At 42.4% G+C, this 14977-nt stretch overlaps 1 protein-coding gene across 4 annotated transcripts in view; it reads left to right on the top strand.

Annotated features, from left to right (window-relative positions):
* klhl4 (kelch-like family member 4) overlaps window positions 1-14705 on the top strand; it is a 72863-nt gene extending 58158 nt beyond the window's left edge. For all 4 annotated transcript variants that reach the window (XM_030368347.1, XM_030368349.1, XM_030368346.1 and 1 more), the window contains 7 exons: window positions 1195-1407; window positions 3998-4184; window positions 4603-4827; window positions 8852-9014; window positions 10004-10216; window positions 11770-11941; window positions 13111-14705. In XM_030368347.1, coding sequence (XP_030224207.1) covers window positions 1195-1407; window positions 3998-4184; window positions 4603-4827; window positions 8852-9014; window positions 10004-10216; window positions 11770-11941; window positions 13111-13170 — 1233 coding nt within the window. In that variant the 3' untranslated portion in view covers window positions 13171-14705. The remainder of the gene's footprint in view (window positions 1-1194; window positions 1408-3997; window positions 4185-4602; window positions 4828-8851; window positions 9015-10003; window positions 10217-11769; window positions 11942-13110) is intronic.
* The last annotated feature ends 272 nt before the right edge of the window (window positions 14706-14977 follow it).

The following is a 14977-nucleotide window of genomic DNA, read 5'->3' as shown; positions in this document are numbered from 1 at the left end:
CTTTAACGTTGGGCATAACAAAGATGTATAAAGCACTGGGCTTTTATAGGAGCCGCCGTATAATGGAAGTGCCCAGCGACAGTGCCCTTGAAGAGGCCGTCACGGAGCGCTGGTACATGTCCCGGGCTCGCAGCCCAGTAAATGGAAGATCAATCTTACGGGGGGAGGGGGGGGGGGGGGGCTCATAAAGAACGACTCTCCCACCCACAGCGGGGTTCTGAATTAGCGGGATAGCGATGTTGGCGCTGGTTGTTTACCTCCCTGTTTCTAATCAAACTTCAATGAACTGCTGGGAGCCTGTTTCATCAATTATGCCCTGACATTAAGCACCTCAAATGAAGGCTTCTTAATCCTCCACAAGGAAGTGCTGAGGATTTCCGTGCTGTTTTTTGGTGAAATATTTAATGGTCCAGTGGTGGAATATGTGTCTGCCGCGTACACACTGTGCAATTTCTTAGAAGCAGCGAATTGCTTCCTTGGCTCATAAACTTGTGTAATAATCTCATGGGCTGCGTGAGACGACAGAAGGTTCAGCTGTTAGCCTGTGTGGATCATACATGTTTGTGAAGCGGGTCTCGGTCATATTCGTGAATCAACACTTTAAAGAGCGGGTTAATATCTGTGTGGGGCCAGGCTGATTGATCCCCTTATTACAGTGTCTCGGAAACACTGATTACATTAGCTGTTAGATACCAAAAGCTATTTGCTGGGGTTGTTGTGATGCCAAACTTACGATTGGATTTGGCTGTTGTCATGACGATTAATATTTCGTAACGACTGGAACTGAACGGTAATTGCAGTAAATGGGTTCATTGCAGGCCAGCTCCTTAGTTTAATTTTGATGATGCATGAAACAGGAAAAAAATAAGTTTTCCATGAATGGGTTATTTCCAACAGGAGGTAAATCGTACTTATAATCAATCTGATCATCATCAATTGTTGTGGAAATACTACTATACATTAATATTAAATATCTTTGAGTCCTGGAAGTATGCTGAAAGGCTTCGCAAAAACAGACACGCAACCAGACACAACACCAGACACACAACCAGATACACGGAAACACACGCACACACACACGCACACACACACACACACCCCTCTTTTAATAGCTGATGATTATCTGCACCCCCCCCCCCCCCTCTCTCTCTCTCTGTCTTTCCCTCTCTCACTCTCTCTCTCTCTCTCTTACAGGAACACTTTCTGGAGGTCATCCAGAACCAGGAGTTCCTGTTGCTCCCCACAGCGGAGATCGTCAAACTGCTGTCCAGCGATGACATAAACGTCCCAGATGAAGAGACCATCTTCCAGGCCCTGATGATGTGGGTGCGCTACGATGTCCAGAGTCGACAGCAGGACCTGGGGCTGCTGCTGGCCTTCATCCGTCTGCCTCTGCTGCCCCCTCAGGTGAGCGGTGGCGTATTGTGTGGGGGTAGCACCGCTGCGTTGGCTCAGCAGCGAGTCACCAGCGAGTCAAACCCTGCTCGTCCTTCTCAGGAATCCATGGGTTGAAAGCTTTGCTTGGGTTCCTAAACTAAGCTAAACCATTCTGTTAATTAAATGTATTTAAATGTATTATTATTTAGGTATTCACATAGTGTCGGTAGATACCTATCGTATTTCTACGTTATGTTATTTATTATTTTCTCCTCCTTCCATTCTTTTATGTTCTTTCTTAGTTTTGTGGACACAAATGTCATTCAAATTGAATTGCATAATTTGGAAATGCTGATGAGGAACCTGTTAGGGTTGAGGGTGCAGGCAGATAGGACCCAGACGCAGACGGTTTAGGGAGAACAGCACTTTATTTATGCCTAAAGGCTAAGGCAAGGAACCAGGGAACTCAGGTGACAACAGGGAACAGGGAACACGCACGACGAACAACCACAATGATAGCACAAGGAACAAAGGAAAGACTAGGGCTTAAGTAACAAACACAACGAGGAACAGCTGAGACACATTAGGGGAGGGATTAGTAATCAACCCAGGAGGGAAACACAGGGAAACACACCAAAACACGACAGACCATGACAGAACCATAGCTATCAATATGCTTCTTTAGATGATTATTCGATAAATACATGTATATCAGGACTCAAAGATGCAGAGTTAAGCTGTGGAAAACGACTGAATCTCATGAAACAATAACAAGAAAATGCTATGAAGAGGTTAAATGACCAGCAGTCCATGAGGGTTCTTTATATTCAGTTCATGATGTAGATCAGAGTTCCACACATATGAAGAGATGTATTATCTGTGTCCAACATTAACACAGAACGACAAGGGGATAAAGGTTAAAATCGCTCGACATCAGTGCCAAAATTTTAAATGTTGAATTTTCCACTGAGATATATAACAAATGTCATCCATTCGGTTTTGGCCAACAAAATTGACAAACGTTACGTTTAAATGTTTCTTTGGCCAGCTGATGGGGGGCGCTGTACCAGAGTATGGTCATATGGGTTGACGGGTTAAATTGACAAATGACCTATTCTGTTGTTTATGTTTGAGATCAAGTTGGTATCCAAGTCAATACTCTATATGCATAAATGTAATAAGGTTAAACATTGGGCTAAACTGGGAATTAGTATGATGAGGGAGAGACGTGCATCACAACCACTTTATCACTCACTGGGTTGTTTTGCAAAACAGTATTTTTTCCTACTTTGCAAACCTGTGGGAAATGTCTGTTTTTAATGTGTGGCACTTTCAATGCCTGTGTTGGTGGAAGGCTTAGATTGAATAGGTATTAACACCGTTTATGCAAAATGTCAACACAAAAGGTAATTTACCAATACAGTGTAAACTATTTTAAGGTGTACTTATTTTAAAGTATAATAGGATATCAGTGCGATAAAAAAACAAAGGGGGAATGTCAATTGATGCTACAGGATGGAATAGGCTTGTGTTAAAGTTATTGGAGACAGCAGAGGCTATGCTTTGATATTATCGGTCTCAGAGCTGAGCTTGCCGGTGTGGACATCATCACAACCATTGATCAATTTGGATGTAAAATAACTCCTAAACCCATACTTTGTTTTATAGGTCAATAATATGAAGTTGCAATAAGTTAGAATAAGAATAGTTAATTTCATGGTGTCTTTAAATTGTTATTGGTATTTACCTTGAATAAAAAATGCATAGCGCAAAGAATAAGAGTCAAGAATAAATTATGCAAATACAATTAGAAATAGGAAACAACATAAAGTATAGAGTACTTTTCTGCAGATCTCATGTTACTCAAAACAAATGTGTCCATATGTCACCATAGTGAAAGCAGGGTCTCGAGCTTGGTTGTGTTCTGAGCTCCTATGCAGCGGTGAATGAGAGAGCAGCACCTTGCCCTGGGGTTCAGAACCTCTTAATGACTCTCCCCCACAACATGCTCCTCCTAGATGGAACTGCTGTGACACCAAAGCGCTGTAGCTTCTGCCACAGTTGGTATGAACATTAATATCTCTCAGCTGAATGATCTGGTAGTCATATTTACATTTGTTTTAAGCCCTGCGAGTACAACTGTAATCTCCCGCAGTATATGTTAAGGAAGAGTATATGAATGAAAAATACCCCCGAAATGTTTTTGGATAAATCAGTGATATTGAAATAGGCAGCAACGATCAAGAGCTTGAAACAATGGTCATTAGACATCGTTTTCTATGTTTTAATCCCTATCGAAATATTATACGTGCTTATTTGTTGCCCATGCTTTAAGCATTGTGCAATTAGTTACAGAAGATCATCAATATATGGCAAATAGGCCTCTTCAAATTATATTCATGTACATACTTAAAATATGTTTAATTGCTAAATGTACCGTAGTTTGAACCCAATTTTTCGTTCGTTTAACAGTTAAATTGAAAAACAATGTTTATGAATCATTTTGAAGAATCATATTTCTTCAATGAAGAAATTTCCACGATGAAAAACAAAAATACCATTACGATGTGTTATCCAATGTGCTTATCCTCATTAAACTCACCGGCCGTATGCTCTCCAGCTCCTGGCAGATCTGGAGAACAACAAGATGTTCTCAGATGACCTGGAGTGCCAGAAGCTGTTGATGGAGGCCATGAAGTACCACCTGCTGCCTGAGCGGCGGCCGATGTTCCAGAGCCCACGCACAAAGCCCAGGAAGTCCACCGTGGGGGCGCTCTACGCCGTGGGGGGCATGGACGCCTCCAAAGGTAACGATGAGCCAGCGTTTCGTTAACCTGAGGGTATTATTCCAGTACAGACAGAGAATAAGGGCTGTGGCCGCTGTACGAAGCTAACAAGTTGAACTGATACACTTGTTCTGTTTACTGCAGCGATTGATTTGATGGACATTCTTTTTATTTAGTAAGTTTATGTGCACGGGTATATTCGATCTTTGTCCCTATCTTCTGCCTTTACTTTACATTTCACTTTCAATGATTGTTTAACTTTATAGTCTGTTAATGTCTGTCTTTAAATGTTTAAATGTCTTCCCGCCTGTAGAGCGCTCTGAAGGGCCTTTGTTTTTGATAGCTGCTGAAAGACCCTCGCGTTGCTTCATGAGCCTCCCATCATCCACACTATTGAAAATAACAGAACCATAACCCTGGTACTGATCCCCCGCCCCAGGCTCCACCACCATAGAGAAGTACGACCTGCGCACCAACACGTGGATCCAGGTGGGCAACATGAATGGCCGGCGGCTACAGTTCGGCGTGGCGGTGATCGACAACAAGCTGTACGTGGTAGGGGGGCGGGACGGCTTGAAGACCTCCAACATGGCCGAGTGCTACAACCCCGTCAGCAAGGTGTGGTCCACCATGCCCCCCATGTCCACACACCGCCACGGCCTGGGTGAGCACGCCCCCTCACTCTCATTATGTTAACCCTATCCCTAACCCTATTTCACAAACTGTTTTTACCTTTGGCAGCGCTACAGACTCACTGCAGTTGATAAACCAGTTGTACAAAGTGAACTCCTTATTTATGAGGCATATACATTAAAAGACATTAGTAAGCTATTCATACTATGTTATGAATTATTCATAAGCTAATTAGATAGTAGTTAGTAAGATTAAGCTTCAGTTGATGATTTCAAAACTATTTTAAATGTTTTATTCATGCTTCATAAACACTTAATAATGCTGCATCTAAACATTTCACTTTAAGTCGATTTGGGCAATGCGTCTCTAGAATCCTATTGCCTCATGTTGCCCAGTGTCCCTCTCATGTTTTAGTAATTATTAAACGCATTGTGATAGCTTGTTTATTACATTTTAATGATGAACTGAAACTTTCAACACATTTTCATTGCGCTTCATTAAAATGTTGCATTACGACAATCTGCCAATTATTGTTAGCCTACCTCCTGCTGTGCAGACAACACAGGGCTCATCTTTAGTCATGATATTCATTGGCATCAAATTAATGTTGGATAATTATAATATCCAACATTAATTAAAATGCTAACTGATGTTGTAGATATGTTAATTCATCCGTAAAGATTAGGGCGTTAGCACATAAAACATGATCGTTTTACTAATTATTAGGGGTCGGAGCAGCGAAGCTGCTTGATCCCCCATTGTTTCTGTAACGTTTTTTTCTTTTCCCTCAAATTCTGTAAAATTTGACAAGTCGACAATTCTTGAAATTTTCAGGTAAGGTTATCAATAACCCCCAAATTTGTGGTACTGCACCCAAAGGTGGTGCTATTGTACAAAAATCATGAATTAGGCTTATTTCTCCTCACCAGATTGACCTGGACTCAAAATCCTTTCATAATATTAATCTCTAGAATCAGATGCATCTATAAAACATGATAAAAATATTCACAGGCTACAAAAATAATCAAAAATTCATACAAATTGCCACATAAAACCTTTAGACCAAGCCTCACAAAATTCATCAAACAGAATTTGTTTTATTTTGTTCCTTTGAGAAATATTGGCCAATAAAAATTGTCTTACCATTGACCATTTTGTTATTTCATAAAAAAACATGACTATTATTAGGTGGATACCACTACCCCCCACTACCCATAAACCCAAATTGTGGCACTGCACCCAAAGGTGGCGCTATTTAAAAAAAAATCTCCTTACCAGATTGACCTGGACTCAAAATTCTTTCATCATATTCATCTCTAAAATCAGATGCATCTTTTTCACCCCTGTCTTCTGCTCTAAAAATGTTTACATTTCCCACAATTTCATAGAAAAGCCAAACGTCCACAGTCTCAACCCATTTTGCCTAAATGACCATTTTGTTATTGTATAGTATCTACCATACGGCTATCATTAGGTGGATACCATTAACAGTGCACATTTTCAGATCTACACTCTTTTAAGAAGGCCCTTAATTCTCTTGTGAAATGTGTGCTTGGAGTTTTCTTGATGTTGTTGTGCTTATCAATAGACATTTTCACGATGTGAATGAGGCTTCATGCAGTTCAGGGATGTCAGCGGCTCAATGGGATAATGCGTTGTACTGGTGATCCTTTGGTTGTGTTTGAATACAAATTAGTGCATTATGAACAACCTGAACATGACATTCTGTCATTGCCACTCATTTAAGAAAGACAACATTGAACAGCACCTGAAATTCATCAGGCAATTATCATTCCGGCTCATTAGTATCCAAGAATCTGACTGCCAAGACACAGTATGGCATTAAGGGCAACTTATTAGTTTACAATTTTTCCCTCATTATGAACTCTGTCATACTTTCTTCCGTTAGTGTTCTTGACAAAAAATGTTTAATTTCCCCAGAATTTCAAAGATTTGTCAGGTATTGGCTTTTAAGAAAGCCCTTAATTCATTTGAGAAAAGTTTGCTTTGAGTTTTCGGATGTTGTGTGCTCATCAATAGACATTTTCACCATGTGAATGAGGCTACATTTCAGGTTTGTCAGTGGCTCAATGGGATAATGCTTTGTACTGGTGATCCTTAGTTTGAGAGTCTGAATCCCGATTAGACAATGTTGAACATGACGTTCGGCCATTGCTCTGCATCCCAGTCACCTGAAAGCCGAGACAGAGTATGGCATTAAGGGGAACATCAACATCTTTCCTTCATAATTATATTTCATATTTATATATCTTCAATTAGTGTGTTCTTGACTTTTCATTTTGCTCGGACCCCGTTAATCACCGCTTGCGGTTATATTTATAGTTGTTATTCACAACTCATTAGTATAATGGACCAATATTTCCACTTCTAATTATCTGCTTTGGAATCCATCACTTGCAAAAATACAATTAATCAAATATCAACTGATGCAAGCATGATGAAACAGGATCAAACGTGATCTTAGAAGCAGGCTATGAGATTATGATGCATGTCTATTTATGTCAGACACATGATGATAAAGACCTGGATGATATGAAAACAGCCCACAAGGTTTCAAACTCACAGTTGGAGAGATGAAGGTTGCACTGTTGGCTTGCTGTGGAAAGAAATATCCTTTTGAAAAATACCTTTTGATACATTTTATTCTTTTTATTTTTTTTACCGTTTGCTCATATCAAAAGCTAGGTGGGAGCTCTGGCCTCACACCACCTGCACCCCACCACCACCCCCTCCGCTCTTCTACGCCTGATACTTCCCCTATCTGGAGCCTTTTGATTTACAGTTGAAACGTGACAGAGCGGGGAGATCTTGTCAACGTTAGGTAGAGCGCGTCAGCTCGCTCACCCGTCAAGATTACATCGTATGGATTAACCGCCGTTGTCTTTGATCCGTCTCACTCAGATATCGAGCCCACCCCAGCCTCGCTTCTCTGCTCCTCTCGCAGTGGCGATGGTGTTGCTGATGGTTTTGTGGCATTTGGAGAAGGAATAGGGTTGAACTTGTTGCTTGCTCTAATACCTACCTTCTTCTTTTTTGTGAGTCTAATTAGAGTGGCCTTAATTATACGGGACAAACTTTTTTTCTCATTTGAGAGAACTGTTCTGTGAGCGGGTGTATAGATATTGTTCCAAACAAAGCCTCCATTTGGGTTGTGCTGGTTGAAAAACACTTTCCATTGTGACAGGGAAAACAACATATTTTTACATTCTTCCTGTTTGGCCGGTGGCGTTGGAAAGCGCTGGCGCCGTGACTCACTCAGGAAGCGAGAGCAGCTCAGGAACTGCCGCCTCCGGCGGAGTTCTCTCCAGGAACCCTTTCTGAAGAAAGACGTTACATTTTGTTGAAATTGTATTACGATTATAAGCATTAATACTATGGTGCATGGAATCAAATTGTGTTTGCGTTCAATGATTTTAATTTTCAACATCTTTGAGAGGTTTTTATAATAGCACAATAACTGTTAGTTCTGAAGGCCGTGTTTGCTGAGGCGATGATTTTCAAGGATTGAATGATTTTAATTGCTAACATCTTTCAGAAGTTTTGCAATAGCACTATTAGGTCTGGAGACAATGTTTGCTGTAGCGCAGTGCTTTTACTATTGTTATGTGGCTAGACTTGCATTGTTCATCATCTGAATATTATCCACCATTTGCATAGTAACATGGCAACACTGGGGCCGAAGCACTTTCATTATCCTGAAATAATGAATAAGTGCTTCACTTGGGGGTACACATATTACTCACTTTGACCTCTGCATCCACCGCAAATAACCTATTTTGTAAATAATTGAACCAATTGAAATTGAAATACTAATTTGTGGCTGCACATATGGTGCACTAACCACACATTGCAAACAGTCCAGGGTTGATTCTGACCTGCGAGCCCATGCTACAACCTACCTCCCTCTCTCTCTTCCCTGTACTCTCTCTCCTCTCTCCAGAACAGGTAGAAAAGCATTGAAAACACTAAGGGAGGTTTTCCTACCTAGAGTCCTAGAGGCTCACTCCTTCTCTGTGATGGTGTTTGTCCTGCAGGCATCGCAGTGCTGGAGGGGCCCATGTATGCGGTGGGGGGCCACGATGGCTGGAGCTACCTGAACACGGTGGAGCGCTGGGACCCCCAGGCCCGACAGTGGAACTACGTGGCCAGCATGTCCACGCCCCGCAGCACCGTTGGGGTCACAGCGCTCAACGGGAAGTGAGTCTCTCTCTTCTGTCTTCTCTCTCTTGACGGTGTCAACAATTCCTCTTGGTCTTTCCAGCCTTTCTCTTCCCTCCTCTCTCGCCCTTCGGATGCTCTCCCTACAGCTAGCTACAGCTAGCAAGATCATTATAGTAATGCACTGGAGGTCAGAGTAGAGACAGAGATATTTCAAGCTTAAAGTACGGGACATCATAAGTCAGAATGGGCTACTTTTGGCTTTTTTATAAAAGGGAACATTAGTAATATGAAGAGCCGTTTGGGAGCCAAAAGAGCCGACTCTTGTTGGTGAGCTGATCCAAATGATCTGGCTCACTAAAAAAAGGCCGAAATTCCCATCATGTCGCGCATTGACAGTAGCGTCGTCTTGTTGTTTAACTTCTTGTTGAGTCAAACTTTTTGTTTTGACTCACGGAAAGGGCTCGGTAAGTGTAGACTCAAACCCTCACGCTCTTTGGAATTCGTCATTGGGACAGCCCTAAAGCCTTAATAATTTTGCGCGAATGCCCATCAAAGTCTGTGAGTCCGTGAGTCCGGACATTGGGATTGGGCCAGAGAGAGAGAGAGTCCTGACGACACAAATCTACGGTTCAGTGTTAGGAGATACTACTTAAGTCCCTGGAGTTATTTTGGCAACTGGGTCAAAAATAGACAAGAAAGATGTTTATTCCCCCCCCCCTCCCACCCACGTCCCCCACCGCCTTCCTGCGGGCAAGCCTGCAGACAGAGACAGACAGACAGATGGTCGGGAGGGGAGGGGGAGGAAAGAGGACGCTGTCAAGGAAAACTGCAAAACATAAATGATACTAATAGTTGTTAGCAGTAAGGCAGGATCCTCTTACTGGAAACCATGACACTTGATTGATGATTGATGAATACTTAGAATTCCATAATGAAGCCATGTGCTTCATACACCTTGTGTACGTACAGTATGAAGACGAGGCCGTCTGTGTTCAGGCTGTAACCCGGGGGGGGGGGGTTTCCAGGCTGTTCGCCGTGGGCGGTCGTGACGGCAGCTCCTGCCTGCGCTCCATGGAGTGCTTCGACCCGCACACCAACAAGTGGAGCATGTGCGCTCCCATGGCCAAGAGGAGGGGCGGGGTGGGCGTGGCCACCTACAACAGCTTCCTGTACGCCGTGGGAGGACACGACGCCCCCGCCTCCACCCACTGCTCCCGTCTGTCTGACTGCGTAGAGAGGTCAGTACCCCGTCTGTCTGAGTGTCTGGAGAGGTCAGTACTGCTCCCGTCTGTCCGACTGCGTAGAGAGGTCAGTAGCCCGTCCGTCTGACTGTGTGGGGAGGTCAGTACAGCTCCCGTCTGTCCGACTGCGTGGAGTTGTCAGTACCCCGTCTGTCTGACTGCGTGAGGAGGTCATACTGCTCCCGTCTGTCTGACTGCTCCTGTCTGTCCGACTGTGTGGAGAGGTCAGTACTGCTCCCGTCTGTCTGAGTCTGATGACAATGAAAACCACGATGCATCATGGGATATAGCTGCATTAATGGAATTACGTAGTGCACTACATAGGGAACCAGATTCGTACAAAATACTTCCGTACTCAATACGCAATTGTGCCGCATAAATTATTGCGCTATATGAGTGAGGTAAGTGAACCAATGAACACAGGATAAATAGGGCTTAGAAAACTGACGCCTTTCGTTTTTTAATTTATGTAAGGCCTTTCTGCTCCTTTTGGCTGTTGGTATGTGTTATTCAGACTGGTATTCAAGAAGGTAACCAAAGCAAAAACTGAAACAAAGAACAGCTAAACAATAATCTTATCTTTTTCATCGGTCTGTAATTGTTAAGTCAAATCTGATGAGGTCAGGCTATCCGTAGACGGTTACGTGGGGTGTTTTTCTTTTAACAGTATCTGGCCCCATCTGGTGGTCGAAGTAACGTCCTGCATTTGACAATCTGCGGCTAACTGCCTCGAATACCATTCCCTTTTAGAGTAGATTTTATGATCTGTTTCACAGATGTCATCATATACATATATATATATATATATATATATATATATATATATATATATATATATATATATATATATATACATACACATTTACATACATATCATTTGACCCTAACCTTGACATGCGTAGGATGAAATTGATACATATTTAATTCTGAATAAATGTTTTCCCAATGCAATTTTTTTTATGTGTTCCAGATTTAGCACCCACTCAGAACCAGTGTACAATGTTTTCCAAACATAGTATCAGAGGTCATCCAAAAGCAGTGGTTAATAATTGAACCCAAGTTCAAAGCAGATCCGAATATATCTGCGTTAAAGACCTTGTACCCCCAACAAGGTTTAAAGTCTGCTTATAAACAACGTTATTATCTCACAAGGTCAACAGTGTACTACAGGGCTGCTACTAACCATTGTTTCTAGATTGTGTTAGGGGATTAGGCTAACGTTTATTGTTTCTAATTAATTAATTAGTAATTTAGCCGATAAAATATCAAAAATAGCAACAAACTCCCGCGACCAGACTGCATAGTGAGGTCTGAAATGTGCTTACTCCATCTGACAAGCAGCCAGATATAACTGAAGTATCGATGAACCAAACTTCTGAAGAATTAAGCTGAAGATTTGTTTGGTGTTTATGCATGACAAGTGACTTAAGTGATGAATGGATTATCAATAATGAGATACAAGACATTTTCTGTCCATCGACTGGTCGATTCATCGACTGTTGATCGTGGCTCTGGAGCCTCCATGTGTTGACTTCTTGATTCCCCTCCAGGTACGACCCCAAGACGGACGTGTGGACCACGGTGGCGTCACTCAGCGTGCCCCGTGATGCGGTGGGCGTGGGGTTGCTGGGGGACCGGCTGTACGCGGTGGGGGGGTACGACGGGCAGTCCTACCTCGGCACCGTGGAGTCCTACGACGCACAGAACAATGAGTGGGCTGAGGTTTGTCGGCCAATCACCATGCACACGATGGTCTGACGGCCAATCACCATGCTCATGATGGTCTGGCGACCAATCATCATGTCCATGATGGTCTGACGGCCAATCACCATGCTTTTGATGGTCTGATGGCCAATCACCATGCTCATGATGGACGCTATTCTTAGTTCAACATGTATAATCACTTGTACTATCACTGCTGCATGTAGCTTATACTCAGGTGACTTATGCAATAAGTCTATATATATATATACATTATGATTTTATGACTTTCAATATTTGTATTTATTCACAATAGGCTACGATAGACCTAATGAATCTCTAAATGCCAACCCATGCGTGTCACAAACACGCATGACCCAGACAACAACTATGCCCACAGCTCTGCAGGTATAAAATACAGAATAGGGTTATGATAAGTCACAAGCACTGCTCCACTTCCTTCTTCCCGAATGGCATTCAAAGTGAATATGTTGTAACTCGGCCTATAACCAACCTACCCAGCAATTCTTGTGCAAATTGAGCTCAACTTTTTGACCTATCCTGCTGACAGACACACAGACAGACAGACAGGAAGATAACCATACCTCTGAGGTTGGGGTCATCACAATAATATGGATTTCCTGTTTCAATCACAGCTACATATTTACATTGGAAGGTGGTGTTCACATACATTTATTAGACCACATGGTTTAGAAAGTAACATTTCAAAACTTGTCCTCATTGACTTTGTCCTTATTGTCCCCATCGACAACACAGAGTACAGCTCCAAACAATGGACCCTTTGCTGGGCCTCCTCCTCCTTTCACTGCCTGTGTTCTCATGTGCAGATGAAAGCCTCTAATCACGGCCCTTGTTGTTTACAGCTGGAACACTGTATTGCTATTGTTGTCTGTTGTTTTGTATCGTGTGTGTGCGTAATTAAGTGTGTGCGCATGTTTGTGTGTGTGTTGGGCGAGTTGTGTGGATCCCCTGGAGAACTCCTCCTGCTGGTGGTGGTGCAGGTGGTTAACCTCTCTCTCTCTCTCTCTCTCTCTCTCTCTCTCTCTCTCTCTCTCTCTCTCTCTCTCTCTCTCTCTCTCTCTCTCTCTCTCTCTCTCTCTCTCTCTCTCTCTCTCTCTCTCTCTCTCTCTCTCTCTCTCTCTCTCTCTCTCTCTCTCTCTCCTCTGCAGGAGGTACCCCTCAACATTGGCCGGGCGGGTGCCTGTGTGGTGGTGGTGAAGCTGCCCTGAGCGCTCTCTCTCGCTCTCGCTTTCTCTCGCTCTGTGCTGCTCTCCATCACCCGGGAAACCAAACACAGAGGGGAAAGAAAGAAAGAAAGAACGTGGACAAATGAGAAACCCACCCTGACTTTAGGTCCTCTTGAGAACCACATGTTTTCCACAGACTTTTTTTGGGAAGGGGGATGAGGATGATGAGGACACATGGCGGCTCATACCAGCCCTTGTTTCTATCTTTGCCCACAGAGACTTTGTTTTTTTCTCTCCCCTCGAGAAGATGGAATGCACTGCACATTCTTGACATTTTCAACCGATCAAGAATTTTTTAAACGCTTTGGCTTTGCTTTAGGGAACTTGTGCCAAGCTTTTGTTGTGGTGTCCATTTGTTGTTGGTTGATTTCATGTCGAGTATGCATTCCAACAATGATACAGATTACAGTTGTTTTTTTTGGTGTATGCAAAAAAAACAGGAGAGGTTACCTACAACCCAACAGTAGCATAATGTCCCTGCTCTGCCACCAGCAATATTTTAGGGTTAAAAAACAAACAAGATCATTGTTGCTTTTAATAAAAAAATAAAAAAACGAAAGTATAAACTACCGCACAGATTGTGTTTAACAGTTTATTTCCTTAGTGGTTTTCTTCTAAATAAGGATTTCTCTGTTAAGGACAATGTTTATGAAGGATCCACTGTGAATGAAGAGGGCCATATGAGTTTAGCAAATTCAACCTTGGTATTGTTGAGATAGTTTCCAGGAGAGGAGGAGGGCTTTTGCGATGTTCAACTCTCTGCTGAATAATGGGCTATTGGATTCATTGTTTTTTTTGCCTTAATGTTGTTTTTATTGATCCTGTAGTGGAGGAACACCAAAGTCAATTGCTTGTCATTGAGGTCTTCTTTCACATTAAATGAGACGTTTACAAAAATTGTAAAAAAATATTCTAGAACTATATCATATTGATATTTCACATAACAGTGTACAGGCATCTGACGACTTGCTAAAACTGCATCTCTGTTCGCTAGACGTATGCCTAAAAAACCAGCGCAGTCAGTGACTCAACCTTGTTCTTAAGCTTTGGGCATGCTAGCCAATCGAATGTTTTCATTTGAACTGTGCAATGTTAAAGCTTTGTGTTTAAAAATACAGACAATTATATGCCCTGTTGCTTTTCAAAGCATCCAATGGCTTCTGGGTACTGTAGGAACCTCTATTCCTCCTCAGCTACCTATACAGGAGGCGCCAAAGCAAACATGTATTTTAAAAACATTTTAAAGGTGATTTTACACTTCAATGCAGAACAATAAGACAGCTTTTTCCAATTTGGTTTAGTAGAGTTCATGACACTGGTTGGAATGTCTTTTTTTAATTTGATAATAGTTTTTTGCAGTTCTTTAAGATGAATATAATAAAACCAATCGTAAAGAAACTCTTTGTAACAAGAATTCTAACATGACTCTGAGGCCAAATATTGCTTTTAATGTTTTTATCATCATTTTGTACAGCATGCAGAACTACCAAATAAATAACTTCATTGTATACATTATATTACTTAGTGTGTCTCTAATCACAACCACACACACACACACACACACACACACACACACACACACACACACACACACACACACACACACACACACACACACACACACACACACACACACACACACATACGCAAACACACACTCACCCTCTGCTGGGACAGCTTAGGTCCGCCTTCACAGATGCTGTTTCAATCCTCCAATGAGGGTGGTGTGTCTGGAACATCCCTCCTCGGCCAAACTGCCAGGGGTGACCCTATACCAGGGCCCTACCCT

The sequence above is a fragment of the Gadus morhua genome, chromosome 10, assembly GCF_902167405.1.
Source record: "Gadus morhua chromosome 10, gadMor3.0, whole genome shotgun sequence".
In the NCBI taxonomy this organism is placed as follows: domain Eukaryota; kingdom Metazoa; phylum Chordata; class Actinopteri; order Gadiformes; family Gadidae; genus Gadus; species Gadus morhua.
The sequence above is the reverse complement of the archived record's forward strand: the minus strand, read 5'-3'. Positions and strand labels throughout refer to the sequence as shown.